The 27980-nt window shown below is 42.1% G+C and overlaps 1 protein-coding gene across 2 annotated transcripts in view; it reads left to right on the top strand.

The window, feature by feature from the left end:
- Positions 1 to 27980, top strand: part of LOC124556861 (vesicle-associated membrane protein 2) — a 186809-nt gene that overhangs the window by 111703 nt on the left and 47126 nt on the right. For both annotated transcript variants that reach the window (XM_047130881.1, XM_047130882.1), the window contains exon 2: positions 24134 to 24275. In XM_047130881.1, the coding sequence (XP_046986837.1) occupies positions 24134 to 24275 (142 nt within the window). The remainder of the gene's footprint in view (positions 1 to 24133; positions 24276 to 27980) is intronic.

Raw genomic sequence — 27980 nt, 5'->3', positions numbered from 1 at the left:
GGATTTTTTTATCTTTTTCAGATACTTCTCCTCAGAACGCCAAATATATCATGTTACAATCCTCTGACCAAGGTAAAATCGTTTGTGATGCCAGACGTCAAATTAAGTGCTCCGTATAGCAATTAAATACGCTGAGTACTGAATCACGGAGGTGGACTGCTTCTGTGTTACAAATCTGTTAAAACTAATATTTGTCAGTTCCATCAGTATACGATCTCCTCTGAACCATGGATTCCAGTGGTTGCAGAAAATACGTGCTCTGTCAAACGTTAAGTTTACCTGTAATGCTACAGCAGGTACCAATCTTCCTGGAACGCCAGTTTCGTTAACGAGGCAAATAACTAATAGCGAAGAATCTACGATTGATTAGCACGATCTTCGAATAACACCTATTTTCTTGGCTACATGATACTATTTTGTTTCTGATGGCGTATGTTTAAAAAATCAATTTCATCATCTGAACGGACAGAGTGCTAAAAAAAAATTCTACTGAGGCTTTCACGTGAAGCGCGATATATCAGAGTCAGTTGATTAGCGAATTTTAAAATGATTACTTCTGGCTCTGGTCACAGTATACTTAATTTAAACTAACTAGTAAGGAATATTTCACATCGTACACATCTCTTTGTTTCATGGTGCCAAAAATCTGTATTTACACTTTTTAGTATAACGTCGCATATTTTCGTTGAACCACGATACATTTTTATCACATTCAGTCCCTGTTGATAAAACTTGAACCGAAAACAAAATACAAAAAAATTGTCTTATATTTCTCCAGCACCTACAAATCGTTCGTCGCTTCGTCTTCGTTCCTAAGCGACGGAGTATGCTGTGACCGTCTTTATGCAGTTTTGTCAAATATGTCTGTAGGTTTGTATATCTTATCGTGTAATCGAGTTACATAAGTATTCGAACAATGAAAAAAGTCTGGATATATTTCTTTACAAAGAAATATCTGAAAAGAACTCCTTTCAGGTTAGAGGAATTGACTGCATTGAAATTGCGAATGAAATTACATTTCTTTCGAAGCTCATAATTTTTTGAAAGGTCTTTTCACTAGTGTCTTTTTCAGGTTAAAAACAATATTAAGAAATTTTTCCGCTTTAAAAAAAAAAAACAGGAGTTCTTGGTCACTCATAGTAGACTACGCCTAAGGTATTCGATGCCAATAACCGCGTCTTCGAACATAGAGATATCTTCAGAGATTAGCGAGTGGGTTTTTACGTTTCTCCCTTCATTTATGGCCACAATGTGTTTCAAGTCCAAGCGCGAAAACGTACACGAACGTGCTACGTTATGTGTGTAGCCGAATACGTTAAGTCAAAAATTTCGTTTATCCGCAGGAACCCAATAATATGCGGAAACAGTTAAAAGCTGGACCTGTGAGGTTAGTTATCGAAAGTAAAGAAGACAAGGGGCTTGCAAATGGACAAGAAATAATTTCCGGTAATCTGAGAATGAATAATACCGCTGCAGCCTTTGAACTGCCTGGCATGCACAAACGTTTTCGTTGTTCGGCGGACAGATGTACGCCCTACACTACATCTCAGCGGCAGTACGTTCCTTGTGTCCAGTGCTGTTAATTTCGGCTTCATAGCAACAAAGCGTTGATGGAGGGAAGGGGATGGATGGAAGAGGAGTGGTGAGAAGGACGCTGAAGCAGAAGCGCAGAGGGAGGAAACAGCCTGACGACAGAAATACAATTGTAATCAATATGCAGTGTAACTCGGAGAATTAATGGCGACACGCGAAATAGCATTTGCCAGTCGCTAATCAGACAATTACAGCGCTCGATACAAACTCATTAATTGGCGTTATTGACACGTGGAGTGCCAAATTCATCAGAGGCAGCGCACTCCCGCCTGTTACGTAAACCTGTACGACTGAATGCCACTCCATCAATGATGTCGGGGGGGACGCTGGTGGACAACGGTCCCTCATTAATTGTAGATGATCCGGTTCGCATTAATGTAGCCATTGAAGTGTTTCATATTAAAGCAGATATGCTTACAACTCCCAGAATTCCACGCTGACAATATTTCCAGGTAAATGAATACAACTAGAACAGGGAGCACTTTGTTTAGAAAATAACAGCAGCCCGGAAGTGTTAAAAGCTCGCTTACATTGCGAGTGATTGTCTACTTTTGATGAAAGGTCAAAGAAAAATACCGTATCTAAGATACAATTTTCTAATGAAATGTATTCATCATCATCGTTCATTTCGCATCCACTACTGGATAAAGAGCTGCAGACCTCCCCCGTTCGTTATGCGCATCAGTGACATTCATCAAATCACGCCTAAATTTTCCTTCTGATGTCACCTACCCGCGTTCCAACCTACTAGACTCAACCAAAAGCTTCCTCCGTTCATCTATGATCCATTTCTCCGGTTACATGTCTCTACCATCTCCATCAGTTTCATTACACTCATAATTACGTCCTCCCGACCCTGGTTTACTTGTACCTGTTTCCATCCCTGTCCGTTGGTCACTGCGCAAAGATCAGTTAGTGAATGGTTTTCGGAACAAAGGTCTGTCTCACTGCGAAAAGACAAAACTAATAATAAACACTGATTGTCAATTTTTCCGTTTCAAACTCATTCGAAGCATAGCTTCGAAAATGCTGTTTAGTTTACTGAAGACCCTTGGTTTGGTTAAAATTCTCGACTTCACATTATTAAATTCCTTGTTCTATTTTCTTTTCTGTTGTGTTTTTTTTATCTGCAACGTAACTGGTCTTTTGGTTAAACAAATGTCTGATTTTGTTTGTGCGTGTATGATCTTCATTTTCTAGGTAGCTGAATGTGTTTTTAATTAAATCTGGACCACAAACTATTCTTAAAGGAATTATCAGTTGCTACATTCCTTATGTCTTGCGTGGTGAGTTTGTTTCGCTCTAGCTGTGTATCTATTTTTATTGTATATTTACCAGTCTATTAACTTCTAAAACGTTTTCTATCTGTCACATCCTGTACAATTTCATTATTGTCTGAGAAAATAACACTGTCATTTAAGATCCAAGCTGATTTTCGGTTTGTATTATTTTCGAAAAGTATAATAAGAACAAAGTCTTTTCTTCTCGGCAAATTCTACTAATGTATGTATTCTGCCATTTCCGGTACCATATCCATTTTTTCAGCTGAACAATCTGTCTTTTGGTTTTGTCTTTTCCATAATTCCTTCCATTATCATGTTGCAGTGGCGTTTGCGGTATTTTATTAGATTCTGTTACTCTTCTTAGGGCACTTGTACCGCCTAGTCAGAATATGAGCACGTTAGTGAATAGACTTAAGTGATTTCAATGGAATCTTTTTCTCATTTCTATTGGCGTTTATCTCTTATTTCTCGGGAACCGCTTGTCAATTTCTCTGGTTTGACACTGTTAATGGTAGAGGGTGGCCTAATGCCCCTTACCACCCGGGACAGAATTTGGTCTGTCCTACCTGTCTGAGTCTAGCGTAATCCGTGTGGATGACTGCGAATATTTTCTAAATTTTTGTTAATCGTGTAACTGAGGCGAAACGTAGCAACCCGCTACTCACCTAATCGGATATGGGAAACCGCCTAAAAACCACATCCAAACTCGCTGGCACTCCAGCCGTCGTCTTCAGTCCGCCGAGCGAATTAGAATTGGTGCCGCATGCCTACCCGAATTTCGGAAGCGACTTGCTAACGCGCGCTGCTTTCCATGATTTCTATGGAATATGTTTTGTTTATTTTTAAAAAATTCTTCCTACTCTTACCGATAATACTACTATATTTGCCGTATTTTGTTGTTTACATTTGAGCTTACAATTGACCGAGCGAGGTGGCACGGTGCAAAGCAATAGCCGTATTGAGGATGGCGACGGTTCAAATTCCCTTTAGGACGTTCAGTTGTACGTTCTCTGTGGTTTCGATAAATTACTTAAGGGTAAAGCTGCGATGCTTCCTTAGAAGAAGACACGGCTGATTCCTTCCGCATCCTTCCCCAATCCCAATTTGTACTGCATCTGTAATGACAACGTCTTTGATCGAACGTTAAAACTTAATCTTCCTCCTTATAAATGTTACAACTACATTTCTTCTTTACTCTGTTAGTAACAAAACATACATCTTGATTTTAACTACATTTGGTATTTATTTTTTTCTCTGCATTTCTGATAACCCTACAATATACCGTTCATTGTTTTATAACTCCTTTTCAGACTTCATTAATATGCCCTTAGATCATAACGTTCAAAAATTTATTTTTCCTAAATGAAGAACAGTAAAAGTGAGTAAACTACATTTTGGTTTGGTTTCGTGTGTTCGTGATCTCATTTATCAACTTGTAAAGGTTTCCTAGGGTTACTTAAATGAGTAATGGAAGTTGCTACCTGCGGCTAAATTTGTGAAGTGGTGTAAAATTAACGTCACTGGAAAACATATGTTATGTTTTCCAAAACAATGTGTGCACCAATAGAAAACCAGCAAATACTAATAACTGTAGTAATGCTGCTAAATCGATCTCATAATGTGAAAAATTATCGCTAAATTCAGCGCTTACATGTTTCGTTTATAAACTTTGCAACCACTACACGACCACCACAGCGCTGCAAACATGCAATAAATATGTACCATCTAATGATGAATCGCTAGGTGATTCGAAACCGGTAATGGAAATAAAAATTATAGAATAAAACAAAAGGCAACTGTTTGCAGAAATTTGTGGAAACTTTCATAATAATTTTTAAAACTAGAAGTATTAACAACTATTTCACTTTTTTACAATCTAAAAAACTAAGCAAGAGTCCAAAAAACATAAAATCTCTTATTACACGCCATTGAAATAAAAAGATAAAAACAACCATGTCAAGACCTTCCGGCTCCAAAGGGTAAATGTAAGTCTTAGAAAAACCCTCCCTCCTTCCTAAGAAGAGGGAATTAAAAGTGAAAACAAAAAAACAAAATAAAATAAAAGTGAGACATGAAGGTGAGCACATCTCAGATCGTATACGAGGCTAAAATCTATACAACTATATGAAAATATTGCCTCGAATGGTCGTTGGCTCCGATAGTAAAGATGTAACATTTTTAAAAAGTGCTCCAAGGCAATTGTTAATTACAAGAGTCTTAAGCCTTGTAAATGCCAAGGCTAAAACTACATAATACTCGACGATGCAAACGTAGTGCTTCTCATCGTCGCCTCCAGGCAGCTTACTGTTTTCTTTAGCACTGTAACTAATATGGGCCACTATTAGGAGTGTATACCTTCATCAATCTAGTTTAGCAAGCTTCCTGTGATAGTTACCTGGCCCAAATCTCAACATTTACCTTCGCGTCATAGGTAGAAGGAGAAAACTGTCTTATTCTCTTAACAAAGACTGTCAGAAAATTGCATTATCTTGGAAAACCAGTCTAGTTAAAACGGGTTCAGAATCTGACTATTGCCGTTCTGTAGTAATAGATTCAGATTTTCATGAGAAGTGAATCATCAGTCTAAAAGTAACTTTATTCTGGCAATATTATGTAACAAACATTCAAAATAAATTATTAATTTTTGTTTGTTTGGGATATCTTTGTTTGTAAAGTGTGCCACGTGCGTGCCGATTTATGTGTAGTTGTGTTTATAGGACACCTATATCAATATGAAGATCTGACTTGCTGGTTAATTGATGTCTCATAGCACATAATCAATATTATACGTGAAAGCTGGTTCCATAGTTTTCTGTGAAATGTTTAATGCAGACAATTAGTTATCAGTTAACATTTTGGGTTCAATTATTCTATTTCCTTAGCCATTAAAAAGTATGGCCGAATGGGATTTATGAGCGTAACTTTGCGTTGCTAATAAAACGTAATTATAGATTTGTGAGAGCTAACAGAAACGATTAATAATAAGCATTGTTTCGTACAGTGATTACGGTTTCTTTTTGAGATGGATAATTAACTTTGATTCAGATTGCCTAAATTAAGCATTAGTAATACGATTACCGTTAAACCTTTTCTAAAATAATAACTCCCACAACTTGTAAAGTGCGTTATGTAAGAGGAGATATTACTGTGTTGTGTGATTACGTTTAGATTGCACAGTAACTCCTTGATCATACTATTTCGGCTCAACACGCTACTTAGCAAATAGTAGACTAACATTTACACCGGGAATTTATCACGTGAAGAATGCTAAGAAATGGTTTTGTAGTATCTTACAGCGTTCTAGCAATATGGTATTATATAGGGTGGTCAGAAATAGCCTGAAAAGCTTTTAAGGGTGTTTCAGGGCAGTTTGTGCTGAAAATATCAGTTAAGGAAAAAATTCGATGCGTTGCGCCGAAGTTAGCCACTTAGTACGTTGCGTGTCTAAATTCAGCATGCCCGCCAGATACAATTAGTGTCAGTTGTTCTCATAGCGGAGACGGTAGCGCACGAGAGTGCTCAGCCTTTGGCTCGCATTTGATCCTTACAACCGCCTCGTGTCCAATTTTTGTATCGCTCCCTTGTTCAGTTTTAGGAAACCAGACGTAGAACACGTTTGGTGACACCATCCCTGGCGGGCCGCCTGAATTTGGGCGCGTAATGGCCTGATTGGCTAATTTCAATGGTAATTAACTCGGAAACGGCGCAACATATCGAATTTTTTTTGTTTTGTTTTGAACAATTATCTCTCAGCACAACCTGCCCTGTAACATCCTAACAAGTTTTTCAGACTGTTTCTGAACACCCTGTATTCAGCACTTCATAATTTTCTGCCAAGGCTTTTAATTTTTTTTTTTTCATTATTATATTGCAGATCAAGACCACGTATCTATGGTGAACCTTAGCTAACAAAAAAAAGCCGAACTAGAATACCTTTCTGTTTCTCTAGAAGCTGCAGGCATACTGAAGGACATGCGATAACGTAAAGCAGCAATCAATTAGAACACCACATAGAAATTGAAACGAGAGTGATTCAGTTAACGTCAGTCCAGCATAAATGTTAAATTATGTAACTGGCTTTTGTTGGTAATGTCTTTCAGGGGTCACAAGTAGCTCCACAATACCATGTACACCTTATGCAAAGTCCCCCAGGAGGAGTGGTCAATATTCACGGATATGGCAGGAACGATCGTTCGAAGGGAAAAAATATAGTAAACATGGGCTCTAAAATGTATACCTTAAGCACTTCTTCATCTCTGATAATGTGAAACAAATCTCTTCTATTGTAAAGTCTTTTCTTTAGATATTTTAGGAGGAGGTAGTACGGACCAAAATAAGACAAAATTGCGTAGTAAACATGACTCTAAAATTCAATACATTAAGAGCTATGAGCACTTGCTCAGTGTAAGTGATATGTTTTGCAGTAGCGAAGATGAAAAAGTACTCATAGCTCTTAAGGTATGCACATTAGAGCCCATCTTACTAGATACTTTTGCTGCGAATGATCATCATATCCCTGAATATTCACCAGTCATCCTGGAACACTGTGTATATTTCTCTTTTCTTAAACTGGTGTCACACTGTAATATGTACGCGATATCTGTGACCACTCAAAACACAATACCACAAGTTACACAAAAAAAGTGCTTAAAATAATTGATATTTACGATAAACTAAGGTTATCGGATTCGAAAGTAAGATCTTACCTTCTGAGTTATTAAAACAAAAGTTCTGAAATACTTTGATCTTACATAAATGAACCAGTGGACAAATTTATATGTTGAAATGAACGTCTAACACGATGGTATCGAAGCAGAATATTGTATAATGAAGACTAAAATGTTTAATTATGTGTACCAATATAATTCACAACACAACTTTAGATTGTCGAATGAGTTAGCAAATGACACATATACGAATAAATTAAAGCTGAACTGAACCACAGCTGAAGACACTCTCCCGGCAGACTCTGTTCGAATATGGGAAAGGCCTAGCCCCTTCAGCTTTCAACTGTGCAGCTGTACATTGTATAGTTTTGGAACAACGAGGCGTCCTATATACAGGGAAAAAAGTACTCTGTTTCGCTGTTTACGAAGGCTCGCAGGATAGGGACGCGAAACTACTTACTAATGTCACTGACTCTGCTCGTTATAGATCTCTTCTTTAAGCTTTTTCTTGGCCTTTATCCCATATCTTCACGGGGGTTGCATGTTAATCTGAATTTGGCAATGTTAGTGCCAGGATTAGTAACCCATCTGTTTGTGTCTAGTGTTACCCATGTGAAAATGTGGGAACGTTTTCGAAATGCATGCGGATCGTGTAACTTCTGAGGCGGGAAGTTGATACTAGCCCAATATTTACCTAGTCGGATGCGGAAAACCGCCTAAAAATCACATTTAAGGTGACCAACACACCGGACTTAGTCGTTCATGCCCCGGACCGATTCGATCAAGGACAGACGCACCTCCCCCAAGCCAGGAAGCGCCGTACTAACTGGCGAGGCTATCCACGTTGGTACTGTTTGTTATAGAATAATGGAAGACATTTTTTGATCACGTATAATGGGCTTTTTGGACACCGAAAACCTCCTCTCTGTAGAACAACACGTATATCCGTACTCTCTGACTCTTTCCCAGCAAGATATCGGGAAGGCTGATCTCAAAGTCCAGCTTGTTGCCACGTTGCTTTATTTCCGGAAAAATCTTCGATACATTCCTTCACTTTCACCTTGTAAGCAAAGTTTGTGTATATGAAAAATCGGTACACTGCCTAACCTCCACCACATATTGGCTTACAGGGAACAGGTACTGCGTAGCTGTGGGATTAAATTCAATTGATGATGAAGATTTGACACTCAGGGAAACGTCTTGGAATCCTAAAATGATGTTGTCTGGTCAGAAATACTCGCGTATTTCAATCCATATTCACGACAGACACGATGAGGCTAACATAAAACTTTCACATTCGAATACCAATTATTTCTAAGTGTGAGGCAGGCTCTGAAAAAAATAAATGGCTCTGAGCACTGTGGCACTTAACTTCTGAGGTCATCAGTCCCCTAGAACTTAGAACTACTTAAACCTAACTAACCTAAGGACAACACACACATCTATGCCCGAGGCAGGATTCGAACCTGCGACCGTAGCGGTCGCTCGGGTCCAAACTGTAGCGCCTAAAACCGTTCGACCACTCCGGTCGGCTGAAAAAAAAAATCTGAAATATTTTACAGGGCTATGAATTTGGTATAGAAATTGATGTCACATCTAAAGTATGTTTGAATTATATTTTACCTCTAGATTTGTTTAAATTTACAGCGGAACAGAAAGGGTGTAAATAAATACAAAAGCAAGCGTGAGATGTATGAGGCAGGCGCTGTTGGTGAACACGTCACTGGAGCAGCGCCGAGAGGCGGTGGTATTCGCTAGGGAGCGCACTGACATTTTCCTCGCTCGCTGCAGACGCGCACTGAAATTGGATTTTTCCGTCGTATTCTCGGGCTGATATTGGCCAGGAGAATGCTCGCTCTGTGACACCGAAACGCCACCGCCATGTGATACGAATTTCATCGACGGGTGTCGTAAATGGGGAGTTAAATCTCAGCGTCTTTCCCATACTCGTTCTCTTTCAAATAAATTGAACATGCTTTCAATGGTTCAAGGTGAGTCCAAGGTGAAAATTCGTCGTCGTATCAATGTAACACTGTGATTTTTACACAAAAAAGACTTCTCCGACATCGTTTCGTATAACGTTGTTCTAATGAGCAAATACAATCCCGAAAGGGTGGTTCTGAAACGTTTGTAAGTTTGTGGCTACCACAGTCTTCATTAGACTAAAATAAAGTTTTTCGGTCACTACTTATTATATACGCTGGAATATAGGGAAATCAGAGGGCACCAAATCTACTGAATAGACAACAATTGTTACTTCAAATCCCTTCACTATCCTATTGCCAAAGTGCCATAGCATGAAGATACATTTTCTTCAAGACAAATAATTCCTTTTTCCTTCGAAATCCAGGCCTTTCCTTGCGTATTTTTTCATTCAGTTTGTTCAGAATACCTGAGTAGCATTTTCATAAACCATAGAGCGTCATAATTTCCATACAACAAAGGCGGCATGGAACAAACATCAAATTGGCATGAAATGTACTATATGTTTGGAAATACAAATGATTAGCATTTCAGAGCATCGTTAGGAAATAGAGTAACAACATCTAGTACGAGGACTATTTTTTTTTTCAACACGCGGTCCCTCGCGAAATGGAAACCACAGTGAAAATGAAAAAATGTTATATTTGCAATATTTACCTTCATCTTCCCGTTACTTCTCTACATAATCGCCGCTCCGACTTAGTCATTTGTCGTAGCGTTGTACCAACTTTCCAATACCCTCGTCATAGGAGGTAGCCACCTATGATTTCCACCAATTCCCTACGCTGGTCTGCAGTCGTTCTCTGTGATAAAATGCTGTCCTCATAGCATGCAGTTCATGTGAACGAAGAGATCAAAATCAGAGGGAGCCGGATCCGGGCTGTGCAGTGGGTGATCGAACACTTCCCGTGTAATACACTGCAGGAGCGTCTTCTTCGTTGTTCCCGCTGCATGTGGCCGAGAATTGTCATCAGGAAGGAAGCATATAACAGTTAAGTTATGTGAGCTGCATGAAATCAGGCGAAACCCCTCAGATGGACTTCACACTCGGCGGGGGACGCTATTTTCTAGGCATCTTTACGTTCTCTCTGTGCGATCGGAATGGAAAATTGCCACGAGATGTCATAGATGGGCGCACGAACGACACTACATAACACATCTCCTCTAAACTTCACTGGATTTTCACCATGGTTTTAATTTCGCGACCGGTCGCAGGTTGGAAATAAGTTAGCCCTCATGTAAGGAAAGATTGTGCCGCGTGCTTCTCGTTCCGAAATCGCATTTGAGTGTTGTTCGTTTGGGAGAAATTGATATACCCCTATAAAAAGGAGAAACGTCTATGAGCGGAAGGATCGTGACCATTGCTGCTGGTATTGTTCACGACCCCACAGCTGTCATGCAAATATGGAATCGACGGATTCAGAAGAACCGTAATCAATGCTACTCAAGATCCCAACCGCCGCTGGCGACTAGGGACTGAGAGGACAGACACGCTGTTCACTCGGTCGGGCGGTATTGCATACCTTGAGTCGTGAAATGGGATTGTTTGAAGTAGGATAAGTATCCCTATAGACAGTGCGCCGAAGTCCCGTACTCCACGACTGTCATTTGTGCTCAGATGATTCACGTGAAAAGGTTTCCTACGTGATTATGGCCGCACGATGGAAATTAACCGACTTTCAACGCGGAATAATAGATGGAGTTAGACGCATGGCGTATTCCATTTCCGAAATCTTAGGGAATTAAGTGCTCCGAGATCCGCAGTGTCAAGAGTGTGTCGAGAATACTAAATTTCAGGCATTACCTGTCATCACGGACAACACAGTGGCCGACGGCCTTCACTTAACGACCGAGAGCAGTGGCATTTGTATAGAGTTGACAGTGCTTCAAATGGTTCAAATGGCTCTGAGCACTATGGGACTTAACATCTGTGGTCATCAGTCCCCTAGAACTTAGAACTACTTAAACCTAACTAACCTAAGGACATCACACACATCCATGCCCGAGGCAGGATTCGAACCTGCGACCGTAGCAGTCGCGCAGTTCCGGACTGAGCGCCTAGTTGACAGTGCTAACAGACAAGCAATACTGCGTGAAATAATCGCAGAAATCACTGTGGGACTAGACGAACCTATCTGTTTGGACAGTGCGGCGAAATTCGGCGCTAATGGGGTATGACAGCAGACGACCGACGCGAGTGCCTTTGCCAACAATGACTCTCCTGGGCTTTGGGCCATATCGGTTGCGCCCTAGACGTCTGGAAAACCATGGCCTGGCCCGATGAATCCCGATTTCAGTTGGTAAGAGCTGAAGGCAGGGTTCGAATGTGGCACAGACCACATGAAGCCATGGACCCAAGTTGTTGACAAGGCGCTGTGCAATCTAGTAGTGGCTCCATAATGGTGTAAGCTGTGTTTAAATGGAACAGATTGGGTCCTGTGGTCGTAATTAACCGGTAATTGACTGGAAATTGTTGCGTTCGTCTGCTTGGAGACCATCTGCAGCCATTCATGGACTTCATGTTCCCAAACAGCTGTGTCATGTCAGCTCGCCCTCGATTCTTGAGGGTATGTCTAACACGGTAGGAGAAAAAGGCTCGCCAACAGCGGGCCACATAACAGCACTGCACACAAGAGTGCAGCACGTCGTCTTTTCAGATACCGGTTGTGCGTGCAGCCTCACGATGGACGTATTCGTGTTTGGAGTATAAGTGGAGGACGAATTTGCCAGATTGCGTCACCGTCCTCGTACTGGACCCGTACCTGACGTGATGGTATAGTGAACCACTGCGTACACAACACGATCATCTCTGGCTTGCATAGACGGTAGTCTGGACAACAGTTTTTCTGACGTGTTACGGCCTATGGCTATGGCCTGTCTTCGAGTTATCCGTGAAGATATGTTTCAACAAGATAACGCAAATCCATACGTTGCTCATGCTGTCCTGAACTACCCCGAGCCAGAATGTGTGCTGTTGTTGCCCTAACCACCACGTTCTCCACTGAAAATATTTGGTCATGTGAGTTGTTCTACACGCTTCAGTCTGGAACCACGCGACCGCTACGGTCACAGGTTCGAATCCTGCCTCGGCCATGGATGTGTGTGATGTCCTTAGCTTAGGTACGTTTAAGTAGTTTTAATTTCTAGGGGACTGATGACCTCAGATGTTAAGTCCCATAGTGCTCAGAGCCATTTAAACCATTTGTTGGTGAGAGGCTGACACGCTATCACTCGCCAGCCACTACGATCGATAAATTCCGACATAGAGTTGAAGTAACATGGGATGACGTACTATTATCTGTTATCCAAGGTCAGCTCGTCGCTACGTCCAGCTGGGTTAGAGCCATTTTTGCTGCCAGAAATGACAGCTCCGTGTACTGTACTGCTTAACAAAACAAGTGAAGCACCCAGAAGACATGGTCGAAAGTCAGTGTTACTTTTAAATTAGTATAGAGTTGTAATTCTCTGTGACAGATATACTGAGGTGACAAAAGTCATGGAATACCTCCTAATATCGTGTCGGGCCTCCTTTTTCCCGGCATAGTGCAGTAACTCGTCGTGGCATGTACTGAACAAGTCGTAGGAAGTCCCCTGCAGAATTATTGACCCATGCTGACTCTATTGCGGAAGTGTTGTCGGTGTAGAATGTTGTGCACAAACTGAGCTGTCGATTATGTCCATAAATGTTTCATAGGGTTAATGTCAGGCGATGTGGGTCGCCAAATAATTCACTCGAATTGTCCAAAATGTCCAATCGCGAACAATTGTGGCCCGGTGACATGGCGTCATCCATAAAAATTCAATCGTTGTTTGGTAACATGAAGTCCTTGAATGGCTGCAAATGGTCTCCAATAGTCGAACATAACCATTTCTACTCAATGATCGGGTCAGGTGACCCGAGACCCACTCCATTCCACGCAATTACAGCCCAAACCATTATAGAGAGACCACCAGCTTGCACATTGCCTAGTTGACAACTTGGGTCCATGGGTTCGTCGGGTCTGAGCCACACTGTAATCCTGTCATTAGCTCTTACCAATTGAAATCGGGAGTCAAATGTTTTCGGGTTTCCAGCTGAGTTAGTGACTGAATATCTGGGCACTGATCTACGGTAGTGTTCTTCAGGTACTGCGAACGGTGGCACTACGTATGCCTGTGTCGTGCACTCCGACGACAATGACGTAAAAACTTTTATTCGCTGGGCTGTAGATTTAACTAAAATCAACAGATGTACATGTGATGTCTACGAGTTTTCCACGTATGACTGAGAAACAGTGTGTTCTTACGTGTCCATCAGGGCTGACGGTTCCGTTTTTATCTGGTTAGAGTTCACGAAGAGAATGCGGGGAACACCACTGTTGCAGCGCTTAAAAAATGTTACGACCTACGCATGTAACTGATGAACGTTTGCGTGGATTCCAGTTCTAGGATTCCTGCTGTGCACTAGCTTGGAAGAAGCATAGGTTTAAATTACTCGCTTTATTTCAGATACAAATTTGTTTATAACTTCAACATACTTTCACACATTTGATTTTCGAATTGGTTCAGTTCTTGGAGTGGAACCTTTCAAGGTCTTTAAAGCCAAGATACTTGCGAACGCTGAGAGTTTTGAGCTGATGATCCATTGCGCCTGAGGTTAGCTCCATAGTTTAGAGAAAAACATCGTAACTGAGGAAGTGTGTAAGAAAGTTGGCTGAATGGAAGAGTGTTGTGGACTAGGTTTGACGGTGCGTAGCATGGGAACGCAGCTGTCGGACAGAGGGAGTCAATGTGGCAGGTTATTGAGCGGCTGTCCTGCTGTGGACGCAGCGCTCAGGATCCGCCTCGCCCCTTCCTTTCATTAAGCCCGCGATCGAAGAACAAAGCCGCCATTATAGATGGAGAACGCTGAATTGAATTTCTAGAGCTCTGTCGCCTGTTAGAATTCGAGTCTTCACCCTTAAATTCCGTCATTTAGCAGCCTTGCCGGTGCCGCTCTAAGCCGCGTTTTTATGTACATCCTGTCCTGACAAAAGCTTTACTTTGTTCTTTATACTTTGTATGCTCACGGATTTTACTCTGGTGCTTCCATTCTCGAAGGAAGCGTTAACTATTCGCCAATTCTATATATGAAACTGGAATTGCATCAGAGATGTGTGGACTACACAGTGTTGAGTGTGACTTCCAAATTTTACAGAATATGTTAGCATAAGTGAGTTTAAACATAGGACTCAGAGCTGACTAAAACCGTGCTCCTTGATGTGGTGACGCAGATCCGGGGTCTGTGTTCCGCAGCCATTCACTAACAGGACGAAAACAGCAAATTATTGCCTATGGAGTGACATGACAAAATGTATAGCTAGTCTGGTACATTTTTCACCTCTGAGTACTGAACGCACTGTTGAGGCAGATATGGCGCAGCTGTTGAAAAGTTGGACACTACCCGACAAAGTCAACATTAGTTCCAGCCATAGCTGGAAAAAATCAGTCTCGTTCCACTTCAAAGCAATGCATATTGTTACCATAAAAGACGAGCAAGGAAGTGATGGCTTGAAATGTGTCTGCGGCCAGGCAAGACAGCTTCCGATACCCAAAATTTTAAGAAGGAGAAAAGGGTGATAGTGGCAAAGGGAATGTGGCGGAACGTGCTTGCACATTAAGGCTCAATAAGTGGATGATTTGTATATTGCGGAAGATGGAACGCGATGATGAGGGGATGAGATTCGAGTATCTACCCTACATAGAAATCAGCAACATGCTCACAGTAAGTGTGCATAAATGTGTTATTAGGCAGCGATTTCTTTGATAATGTGAAATATATGAAGATGTACAAACTCTGTCAAACCTTCACAACTTTGTCGTACAAAAGTAGGCCTCAAGATTAGTAAAGAGAATTTCAGAGAAAATATTGTATCTGTATGACAAAGAATTCAGTTTTATGAAGTTAAATAAACGCAACGAAGTGAAACGAATGCATCAATGGAGATGAAATAAATAAAGGTGCAGTTACATGAAATGGTATCATTCGAAAACTTTAAATTACTCTAAACCTTCCATATAATTAATATGTCCACTCAAATCAAAATTGGTTTGTAAATGCTTAAGGCGACTTGTCATGATAAGCAGTAGATCCGAGGTCGAGTCTTGGATTGACAAAAGTTTTAATCTGCCAGGGAATATTCATTACTTTCATTGATTTTGTCCGTGTTGATCCAGTCACTTAGTTTCAATTCATTTATTTCAGTTCATATATCCCTTGTAGCAGGCTAAGCACGGTCGTCCACCGAATACGTTCCCCCGTTGCTAAACCTCCGGTAGTAGTATTCAATAACTATAGATGGAAACATTAGCGGCAGTGGAAGTTTGGGCCAGGCGTGGAGGCGCGTTCAGTCAGCCCTATGAGTCAGTTCTGTCGCAGTTACGGAAGAGTAATGACGATTTGCTTCCGTCTCACTCATGTCTAGCGCTGACAACTGTTCACAAGTTCCGTGAGTACCGCATAAGAAGTAAACAGTCATTGCGTTCACAATGGACTCCCAAATCTTGTGTTTGTAAGCCGCTGGTTGGTCATGGAAACACTCCAACAGCAACTTGTGCCCAGATTGTGACGCGACCTTGTAACAAGGCTAACTTCTTCCACTCAAATCCATAATCTAGGAAGGTAACAGGTAGTACCATAGTGCTCGGTTGAAGACGTGTCCGTGTATACAATCTAAACCTTGAGGTAAACGCGGCTGCAATAGTACAAGTTTTAGTACCCTATGGGACCGTTCTCCAAATAAGTAACATAAAGTGGTCAATTTAAAGAATTTTAACGTTGAGAATGGATGCCTGATAAAGTATTTAATACATGTATAATGGTACAGGGCCTTGAGTCCCTCATAATCTGTGGTGGATAACTACCATCAGGGGGAGATGCGGCTCCGCCGATTTAAAAGTAAATTGCTCCAGCGGTAAAATTATCGGGAAAGAGAATGACACATCACTCCCAGTAGACAGTAAACCTAAAGAAAAAAAAAACATATAGCGAAATACAAAAAAATACGAGTAATCGATAACGACCAGAATGCACTTACGCTAAATACGGAGCGAACAGCAACGTCCAAAACACGTAAGAACCCAGTCATAGCTAAGCGTGGTGAAGAAGTGAATGCAAAATATCTAAATGAGTGCGCTCATCATTATCCGCCATAGTTGCAGAGATATAGCATCACAAGTCGCACATAGAAAATGTGAACAACACTAATAAACATATAAATATGTATATCAAGCAGAGAGGAGACCATGGAAAGGCCTACTCGTACGCCGAGAAAGTAGTGTAAACTTCAGCTATAGGAAAAGCAATTTCCACTATCAGGCACGGGCGCTTAGACATTCAAAGTCACAACGATAAAAACGAGACCAGATATGGAAAGAGAAGCTCATAGAAATAAAAACATAACACAAAATCAGATAAAACGCCCAACACGAGTACAGAGTAGGGCAGAACTAAAATCAATAGAAATAAAAAAGGCATAAACCAAAGAAATAATTTAAAACCAGGGGAAAATGGAAGAACCAGTAGAGAAAAATTTACTACTGACAACACTAATAGCAAGCAATGACTAAGAAATAGCTCCTGTGAAAAAGACAACGCAAAAGACCAGAAAGCAGCACCCACATACCCAAGACAAGAACACAGCTTGTTCAGATAAAACGGACGTGTAATGACTTAATGCAAGTATATCAGTTAGCTACAATAAATGTAAACATAAAAAATTCAGATATGTTGAATAAGAAAGACCGCAGCGACTGTCAAAAATCATTATTCAAAGATACGACCGGTTTCGAAAACTATATTTGCATAAGGAGGTGTTTACAGTCAGTTCATAGAAGCGATTTGTTTAAAAGGCGGAAAAAGCACATTCCCCAACATTTTCATCAAGGTTTTTAAAATTTATAACTCGCAAATGCGCGTACGTCCATCAACAGAAAATCGGGACTAAGGCCATCCCGAAACCCTCCACGTTGACAGCCTGGGGAAGAAGCGTTGCTTATTTGCCAGTATTAAGCTAACCGTAAGCTGTAGCGTGGCGCATACATGGCTTTCCGCGTAGGCCACGCTACAGCTTACGGTTAATTTAACCCTAGAACACTAAAGAAGGGAAAACGTGTATTATCATCATCAACCTACATAGGAAGAAAAGGTCATCGTAATAAAAGAAGAGAAATCAGAGCTCGTACAGAAAAATTTAAATGGTCATTTTCCCTACGCACTGTTAGAGAGTGAAACGTTAGAGAAAAAGTGTCTACCTGGCTTTACTTAGTATTCTGGTGTAGCAACCTTCCTATAGACAACAGAAGCGTCTGCAAAAAATAGGGCCAACTTCATGCGATTATTTCCTCCTAAGAAAACTAAATATCTAAATTTCCATAAGAATTTCGGGTGTAGGTCAAATTTTATTCACCTGCGTTACAGTTAAGAGTAGTTTAGCCATCTAAGACTCTGCTCCGAAATATGCTTCAGCAGTGGTTAACTATTTAGTGACCGTAAACTTAGTCCAATTAAGGAGATAATCTTACATAATATTCTCAGCACTATAAACTGTATGTGCAAAAGACCAATGAAGAGTTGCTAACAAGTAAAAAATCATGACAGCTGCGTGATATAAATCAGTCTTCATTTGCACGTTGATGCTGGCCGGAGTGGCCGAGCGGTTCTAGGCGCTTCAGTCTGGAACCGCGCGACCGCTACGGTCGCAGGTTCGAATCCTGCCTCGGGCATGAATGTGTGTGATGTCCTTAGGTTAATTAGGTTTAAGTAGTTCTAAGTTATAGGGGACTGATGACCTCAGCTGTTAAGTCCCATGGTGCTCAGAGCCATTTTTTGCACGTTGATTTGTCTTGTACTCTATGGTGACTAGCCATTGGATAGCTAGATGCACATATACTGATGGCGGTAGTGTTGCGAACACAAGGTATGAAAGGGGAGTGCATTGGTGGAGCTGTCATTTGTGGGGTTCAAATGGCTCTGAGCACTATGGGACTTAACTTCTGAGGTCATCAGTCACCTAGAACTTAGAACTACTTAAACCTAACTAACCTAAGGACATCACACACATCCATGCCCGAGGCAGGATTCGAACCTGCGACCGTAGCGGTCGCGCGGTTCCAAACTGTAGAGCCTAGAACCACTCGGCCACTCCGGCCGGCTGTCATTTGTGCGCAGGACAGGTATCCCTATAGACAGTGCGCCGAAGTCCTGTACTCCACGACTGTCATTTGTGCTCAGGTGATTCATGTGAAAAGGTTTCCTACGTGATTATGGCCGCACGATGGAAATTAACCGACTTTCAACGCGGAGTGGTAGATGGAGTTAGACACATGGCATATTCCATTTCCGAAATCTTAGGGAATTAAGTATTCCGAGATCCGCAGTGTCAAGAGTGTGTCGAGAATACTAAATTTCAGGCATTACCTGTCACCACGGACAACACAGTGGCCGACGGCCTTCACTTAACGACCGAGAGCAGTGACATTTGTATAGAGTTGACAGTGCTAACAGACAAGCAACACTGCGTGAAATAATCGCAGAAATCAATGTGGGACGAGACGAACGTATCTGTTTGGACAGTGCGGCGAAATTTGGCGTTAATGGGGTATGACAGCAGACGACTGACGCTAGTGCCTCTGCCAACAACGCCTCGCCTGGGCTCTGGGCTATATCGGTTGCGCCCTAGACGTCTGGAAAACCATGGCCTGGCCCGATGAATCCCGATTTCAGTTGGTAAGAGCTGAAGGCAGGGTTCGAATGTGGCACAGACCACATGAAGCCATGGACCCAAGTTGTTGACAAGGCGCTGTGCAATCTAGTAGTGGCTCCATAAAGGTGTAAGCTGTGTTTAAATGGAACAGATTGGGTCCTGTGGTCGTAATTAACCGGTAATTGACTGGAAATTGTTACGTTCGTCTGCTTGGAGACCATCTGCAGCCATTCATGGACTTCATGTTCTCAAACAGCTGTGTCATGTTACTGGGCCACAATTGTTCATGATTGATCTGAAGAACATTTTGGACAATTCGAGCGATTGATTTGCAAACCCAGATCGCCCGACATGTCCCCCTTCGAACATTTATGGGACGTAATTGAGAAGCCAGTTCGTGTAAAACATCTTGCACTGGCAACACTTTCGCAGTTATGGACGGATATACGGGCAGCATGACTCGATTTATCTGAAGGGGACTTCCAACGACTTGTTGAGTTCATGTTACGTCGAGTTACTGCATTTCGCCAGGCGGAAGGAGGTCCGACATGTTATTACAAGATATCCCATGACTTTTGTCACCTTCGTGTAGATTATTGTCGAACTGTATTTGCTAAAATGTCATAAATCTGCTATACTCAGTTCGTGAATGAGCAATATCTTACTCATGCTGATGGCATAGAGAACATCATGCTGATGAGATCGGCGTCAGTCGGTTTGTCGTGTCCCGTTGGTGGTACGGATAAAGAAGCAGCGACGGTGCTTTGGATATTGAAAAGGGTGATCAAAAAATTTCCGTTCGGAGGCCGTACTGCCAGAATCAGTATGTCGATTAGGCAAAGTCGCTGTGAGTATTGGTGCAATCATCACACCGACGCACCAGGTTGAAGGTACCCGTTTAGTAAAACAAATTTGCATTGGCAGAGATCAGTAGTGGAGGGCGGGTGCTCGAATGCCCCCCACTTGTCCGCAGTGGATGAGGCTGGCCTCCCAGATCGACAGGCGTCTTGTCTCGCACCGCGACCATCACGGAACTTGGCGCACCCTTCCAGAACGGGGAAGTTCGACAGACATGCTGCCCCATGCACATTCTTCACGCTCCGATGGATATCTACCAGTGTTTGTCCTTCGGCAGCCAAGAAAAGAATAACAGCACGTTGGTCCTGTTTGGACACTATTCGTAATGACGTGGCCATAGTCAACGTTTCCGCATTTACCGCAAACATGTCTGAAAGACACGAATGCCACACTAATCCCTAGCCTACATGTCGTTGCTTATATGCGTCACGCTGTGCTGCATGTACGCTGCAACGCCCTAGACAGTAACTTTTTGATCGTCCCTTATAAGAGTGTGGTTACGCCACTACTGCAGTTGTTATCTTTCCGTGGTGTAATCCAGCTAGAAGGTGTCGAGCCTTCTCTATTGCCACAATGTTCTTCTGAGTCTATCTCGTCAACACGCATTCTGTTGCACGACAATCAACTGTCTGTGTGATCTGTCGGTATGATGCTCTTATCTTCGTTTTGCCAATGATTCAATTTTTCTCACAGTCTGAAATATGGCGATAAGCTGTATGTGCACAGCCTCTGCGCATACTGTGCTGCAATCTTCATCTGAAAAGTTTCAGTAACATTAGACACATCCATCAGTCATCATGTACTCTCAACATACTCCATCTGCAGATACTGCTTTTTTTCTATACTGAAAATACTGGAAATAAAGGCACATAACGATTAAATTTTAATCAAAGTATCCCACAGCCATGTAAATACTGGAGTATAAGTTTGGTGGCGTTCGATAAAGGCGTTCATTGTGTAGAGCTTCTTATTTCTGTCAATGCACGTTTTGATCGAATCTGTTGCTGAAACAAGCGCTCTACGTTTGCATTCGGACCGTTATTACCATTTAAACGTTACTGAAACGAGAAAGTTTGATCTCTTAAAAGTACTGCATATTTTACAGCGGATGAAAACGCCATGCGAAATTATCTTTTCGTAGTACAGCATAGATATTGAACACCCGGAAAGTATGTTGTTTAATCATAGCGTAGTATGGACATTGGCATGGTGATTTTCCTGGTGGATAGGAACTTTAAACTCGGTTGTCACATTAGCGCTGTTTCAGAAGAGTGTACTGTAGCAGGAGTTTCCCGTCCTTCTGTAAGAATTGTCGAACTAGATTTCCATTTTATTAAATTTCCACTAAGTTCTGTTTGGTTCCGATGAAATTTGAATGAACTTCTACAGTTACACTGGATGATTTGGATCCATGGATGCAAATTGTGGAGTTCGATCCCTGAATGGATAAAGAACAAATGAGTTGCAGTGGATATATTTCCAGAAACGCAAGGTTCCCATGGCTGAGTCTATCTCCTTTAAAGGGCCAGTACATTTAATGGACCAACCACTTATTTTCCTACTATATGTCGGGTACGCTGAATCCCTGTGGGATGGTGGCCATGAATCACCAGTACCGGTTCAGCCCGCGTGTGTAGGCAGTGATTGCTGGCTGCGGCCTCGCGGGAGTGGTCGTTCTGCCACGACGCTTTACAGGCGAGACGTGCGGTGACTGCACTGCACTGCAGGACACTGCCTTTGGCGTTATGAAGCGTCGATGGCTTAATATGGTGGTTCTCAGCCGCCAACCACCATACTGCGAAGTCATCTCGAGCAGGGTTGATGCTCCATGGATCGGACATGGCAGTCCAGTCACATGATCTTCTCGGTGGCAGGACTTCAGCCATTTAGACTCTCAGCCATGAAAGATCTTCCTACATGTACAGATACTAGAATTGCTCATACTGTCTGTGATATGATTTGTATACAGGTTAGCACATTTGAGCCAGTGCGACGTTTACATAATAAATACCTGTAGTCCCATACGGGGCAGTTCGATCACCTCCATTAGGCCACATAAGGAGGATGTCACCTACTCGTAACCTGCTTGCAGGGTGTTGCATGGATAAATAAAACGGCTTCCAATGTAGAGATAATAAACGGAGTGGTCAGAAACAGTCCGAAAATCTTGTAAGGATGTTACAGGGTAGATTGTGCTGAAAGATAGTTGTTAAGAAAAAAATTCGGTATGCTGCGCCGTTTCCAAGTTAATTAGCACTTAAGTTAGCCAATCAGGCCGTTGCGCCCGCTAATTCAAACGTCCCGCGTGATACAATTAGTGTCAGTTGTTCTCATCATGGATGGGCAACCGGCAGCCCAATGACTGGGTCTGGCCAGCGATCGATTTCAATCCGGCACGTGGAAGAAATTCGTGGGAGAGAGAGAGAGACAGAGAGAGAGGGAGAGAGAGAGAGAGAGAGAGAGATAGGCGCTCACATTGTACTCCTCTGTGACGAATTTTCGGATATTTGCCCTTCTCTTGTTCGCATTATTCTAGTTTGGCTTCTGTGCAATACAGCCGGTATATGCAGACTTCAAGCGATTTAGACATCAAAACTTTTTAAAATGGAAGAAGAAATGATGACTCAATTTATTTAGTGTTACAGAAACAATCCATGCGTATGCGATCAGTCACCAAAAGTATTTATGGACAAATATTTAAAAAATGCTCGTGGATATTAACACACTAAATTTTAGACACCCTAATGACCTGTCTGGGACAAAAAATCGCAAAGTTACTCCTAACTCTTTAGCGATTTTGATTACCTGTCTCATTGCCTTATTTTATTTTGCTATTCTTTCTCGCATTAAGATTAGTAAATAATCCTTATCCAAAAAATGGTTCAAATGGCACTGAGCACTATGGGACTTAACTTCTGAGGTCATCAGTCCCCTAGAACTTAGAACTACTTAAACCTAAGTAACCTAAGGACATCACACACATCCATGCCCGAGGCAGGATTCGGACCTGCAACCGTAGCGGTCCGCGTTTCCAGACTGTAGCGCCTAGAACCGCTCGGTCAGCCGGCCGGCAATCCTTATCCATTGTGGATATATTAGGCCACTGCACTTGTTGAAATTTGTAATGGATTAGCTGCAACCAACTGCCTTAATGAGCATTTATTTTTTCATGATGACATTTCAAGATGCCCAGCAACCTAGCTTCATATGTTTACATTTATTTAGATATCGTGAACATCACTTTTTTACTAACGGCGTTGGAGAACTGTGCAACAGAAATTTCTAAGACAGCTATTGTAAAGCATCCTAAGTAAAGAAACGCATAAATAAATATAAACCTCTGAAAATGGGATGAACTTAAAATGATGATATCTCAGATACACGTGTTTTGAGGCATAGTTTTGCTAGCGCGGACCGTAGGTATATGGGTACGATTCATATCCGCGTGGTATCCCGCAAACATTGTCACGGGCGCAATGATTTCGACTTTAGAAGCGTTGCTGTCACGTCAGGTGACGAAGCGGCCTTCGAGCTTAAGGACGTATGTGAATCAGGCCCGCGGGTCACCAAGGGTTGCTCATGCCTGGCGTAGATGATAACGCACGAGACTGCTGACCTTAGGCTCAGGTTCGATCCATACTACGGTTCCATGTCCAGTTTTTTAATCGCTGTCATGTTTCGTTTTAGGAAACCAAACGAAGGACACGTTTGGCGACACCGTCTGTGGCGGACCGCTCGATTCTGCGAGCGCAACGGCCTGACTGGCTGACTTCAGTTCTAATTAACAGCGCAACGTATGAAATTTTTTCTTAACAATTATTTCGCAGCTCAACGTACATTGCAACACACTCTTACAAGCTTTTCAGGGTGGGAGGCATTACACGCCCCCGTACTTCCTTGCAGGAATAAGCAGCATTCAGGGAAACATAGCTCGCTCTGTTCGTCCACGAGATCCAGAAGCAAGCAAATAGCGTCTCCCTCGCTCCTCAGAAGGCCGCTGACAGGTACGGGGTGCTTCGTGTTGCAGGTCTGCCGAGGGAGCGCCCGCAGCGCCAGGAGGTGCCGGCCTGACGCCAGGGGAGGATGGCGCCATCGTGGGCGGGCCCAGGACCCCGCAGCAGATAGCCGCGCAGAAGAGGCTCCAGCAGACACAGGCGCAGGTCGACGAGGTGAGCACCTGCTCTGTCAAGATACTACAACATTCTCCTTCACTGATCTTACTCTTGGATCACTAAACATTAAAACGGCATGTGTTCAAATCTTTCGGTCCAACGGTTTCTAATGCGTGGATCATGCTATTCTCCTGAGCAGAATAGGCTTTTCATTTTTACTGAAAGAGTCAGGATGTGGACTGAGGCACGTCTAACAGAACGAAAATAGAAGATGTCATTTAAGGGTGCAGATGGAATACTAACTTCATCATAGTGACATACAGTAAGCACGGGAGTTCAGTGAAGCTCTGTGCACAGTCCCATGTTGTTTCCTATTTTAATAAATAGTCTCCCATTCTGTGCAATAACTGTGCGAATAATTTCCTTCGTTGCACACAATGCGCCCCAATATGTTGAAAATACAGCGGACAGCAAAACAGTGATATGTACAAACAACTTTTTCATGAATGTCCAAAAATGGTTTAGTTGCAATGAACTTGCTTTAAGCTTAAAAAAAAAGAATTTTTTTTTGCATATACGGGGTGTCTCTCCTAAGGGCCATCAGGCGGATTATCCCTAATGTTTTGGCAGGTATTTGCAATTTCGTTTCTGCAACGTGTAACTGGAGTCAGCCCAAACAAATAATACTCATCACGTCTTTCAGGCGACGCCCAGCGTTGACGGAAAGCGTCGGTTTGTTTCCCACTACAAACAAAATGACTTCTGAACCGAATTTTTTATTTGGTAGAGCGGTTCCTAATACGTCTACTGCGATGTTCGCTTTATCGATATATGTTAACAGGGGCAGTAAAACACGAGGCGACACCGCCCTGGCCCGCGCTGACTGCTCCTCCATGCAGAAGCGCTGCCCAGTCGCTCTGGGGTACTGTTTATTCTACGTGTTGTACTGTTTCTGTTAATACATATAGGCAGAAACGACTAACACACTTGACCAATTTGGGACCGCTCTGACGAATGGACGCGTAAAATTCCGATTGAAAAATAATTTTGTTTCTGCTGGGAAACAAACCGACGCTTTCCGTATGAAAGACGTGATGAGTATTATTTGTTCGGTCTGTTCAAAAATGGTTCAAATGGCTCTGAGCACTATGGGACTTAACTTCTGAGGTCATCAGTCCCCTAGAACTTACAAGGGAACCTCCCCATCGCACCCCCCTCAGATTTAGTTATAACTTGGCACAGTGGATAGGCCTTGATAAACCGAACACAGATCAATTGAGAAAACAGGAAGAAGTTGTGTGAAACTGTGAAAAAATAAGCAAAATATACAAACTGAGTAGTCCATGGGCCACATAGGCAACATCAAGGAGCATGTAAGCTGAGGAACGCCGTGGTCTCGTGGTAGCGTGAGCAACTGCAGAAAGAGAGGTTTTTGGTTCAAGTCTTTCCACAAGTGAAAATTTTACTTTCTTTATTTTTGCATAGTTATTATCTGTCCGTTCGTTCATTGACGTCTCTGTTCACTGTAATAAGTTTAGTGTCTGTGTTTTTCGACCGCATCGCAAAACCGTGCGAAAACATTTGATCGCAAGGTCATAGGTCAACCGATTCCTCCACAGGAAAACACAGCTGATATATTCTATACGACACTGGTGACGGCATGTGCGTCACATGACAGGAATATGTTGTCGACTCACCTAACTTGTACACTTGGCGAATGGGTAAAAAGATTCTTCTACCTTGCCCGATTTAGGTTTTCTTGTGGATGTGATAATCACTCCCAAAAAAGTGATGAAAACATAAGAGTTTGTCACATAAACTGAAAATAAAAAGTTAAAGTTTTCACTCGATGGAAGATATGAACCTAGGACCTTTCGTTCCACAGCTGCTAACGTTACCACGAGACCACGGCGCTCCTGCAAACATTTTGTCCTTGATGTTGCCTATCTTGCTATGGACTACTCAGTTTGTATATTTTGCTTATTTTTTCACAGTTCCACACAACTTCTTCCTGTTTTCTCAATTGATTTGTGTTCAGTTTTTCAAGGCCTATCCAATGTGCCAACTTATAACTAAATGCGATGGGGAGGTTCCCTTGTTAGAACTACTTAAACCTAACCTAAGGACATCACACACAGCCATGCCCGAGGCAGGATTCGAACCTGCGACCGTAGCGGTCGCGCGGTTCCAGACTGTAGCGTCTAGAACCGCACGGCCACCTCAGCCGGCGTTCGGTCTGTCTCCAGCTACAAGTTGCAAAAAACACCAGAGAAAATGCGCCTGAAAAACCCATAAGAGAGACACCTGGCATAGTTCCACGGACTCAGTACGTATAAGAAGACCTAAGTCTAAAATTTGAATATTAAAAAAGACTGCTAATTCTTGGTCTTGCACGCCGAAAGAACTCTAAACTCTCCGAGCCATATTCTTGATCTGTCTAGAAGTCAGCATGATTTGCCTTGCAAGTAACGGCATCAGCTACCTTTTTAAAGATGCCGATGGAAGAGCATACTCATAATATTTCCATTCATTCCAGACACATATTTTCATTTATTGATCTAATCGGGCCGTGGCAAAAGAAATCTTCACTCTTCAGAGGAGAGCAAATTGAATTACGAGTGGATTCCAAACTTGGTACTTACAATACCACGAGATCGAAACGTATCTTGCACAGCAGTTCAAAAATATAGAGTGTAGAGCGCATAGGAGTTTATTACAAGAGCAAAAATGTGCTGAATACACTTCAATTAGATATCAAAAGTCTTGCTAATTTAAAACCACTATGTAAGAACCAATTGAAAAAATATTTTTCACGTAAAATCTTTTTATTTGCTTCCTGAATCTTTGTAATGTGGTTAAGTCAGTCCATATTTTCCATTGTATTACGAGTTTTTTAGTACACGTGTTGTTGTTGTTTCAATCGCACGCTAACTGGCATGTATCTAATCATTAACACGTTCTAATGTTCAGTACTAGGACATATGTTAATTAATCTAATGAGTTAAGCCGTAGGTCATGATAGTGGGATCACTGTAACTACGACAGTTTAAGCACACAGCCATTATGAATATCAAATGGCCCTAAGCACTAAGCACTATGGGACTTAACATCTGAGGTCATCAGTCCCCTAGACGTAGAACTACCTAAACCCACTAACCTAAGGACATCACACATCCGATCCCGAGGCAGGTTATGAATATTATAGATTTCTGTTATAAGTCGTTTTCCTAGCAACATTGCTGTTCTATCCTGTAAGACCAGACTGGTTCCGTACGTTAACGTTTCACTGGCTGACTGGATCAACTCAAATCGTATTAATACAAAGAAGTGAAAGATAATCTTCAATGACGTCAAAGTTAATTACTACATTAATGATCGGAATATTTTATTCAAAGTGGACGGAGATACAAGGGTAGACTACAAGGAAATAATAATTATTCCATCAGAAAATCAGCACTTAATAGGGCTGCAGACAAAAATATCCTTATCTGCTGTACAAGGATGTGGGGTATCACCATTTTGATTCCGAATGTTTTACAATGAGTTTCTTAATATTTGTAGCAATCGGGAGGGGTTGATTCCTAATATAGGAACAAGAAGAAAAATCCTTGTGGACGTACGTTGCACACTGCATCGTTGCTGAGCCAGAGCGGTTGAGGGCATACAGTGGCCTTGCCAAAGGAGACGCTCAAACTGTTTGCCGTCAGGAGCAATGCATGCGTGGCAACTTCTCATCCAGGGGCAGCGAATCCGCCCGATGGT

This window comes from Schistocerca americana, chromosome X (genome assembly GCF_021461395.2).
Source record: "Schistocerca americana isolate TAMUIC-IGC-003095 chromosome X, iqSchAmer2.1, whole genome shotgun sequence".
Classification (NCBI taxonomy): Eukaryota; Metazoa; Arthropoda; class Insecta; order Orthoptera; family Acrididae; genus Schistocerca; species Schistocerca americana.
The sequence above is the reverse complement of the archived record's forward strand: the minus strand, read 5'-3'. Positions and strand labels throughout refer to the sequence as shown.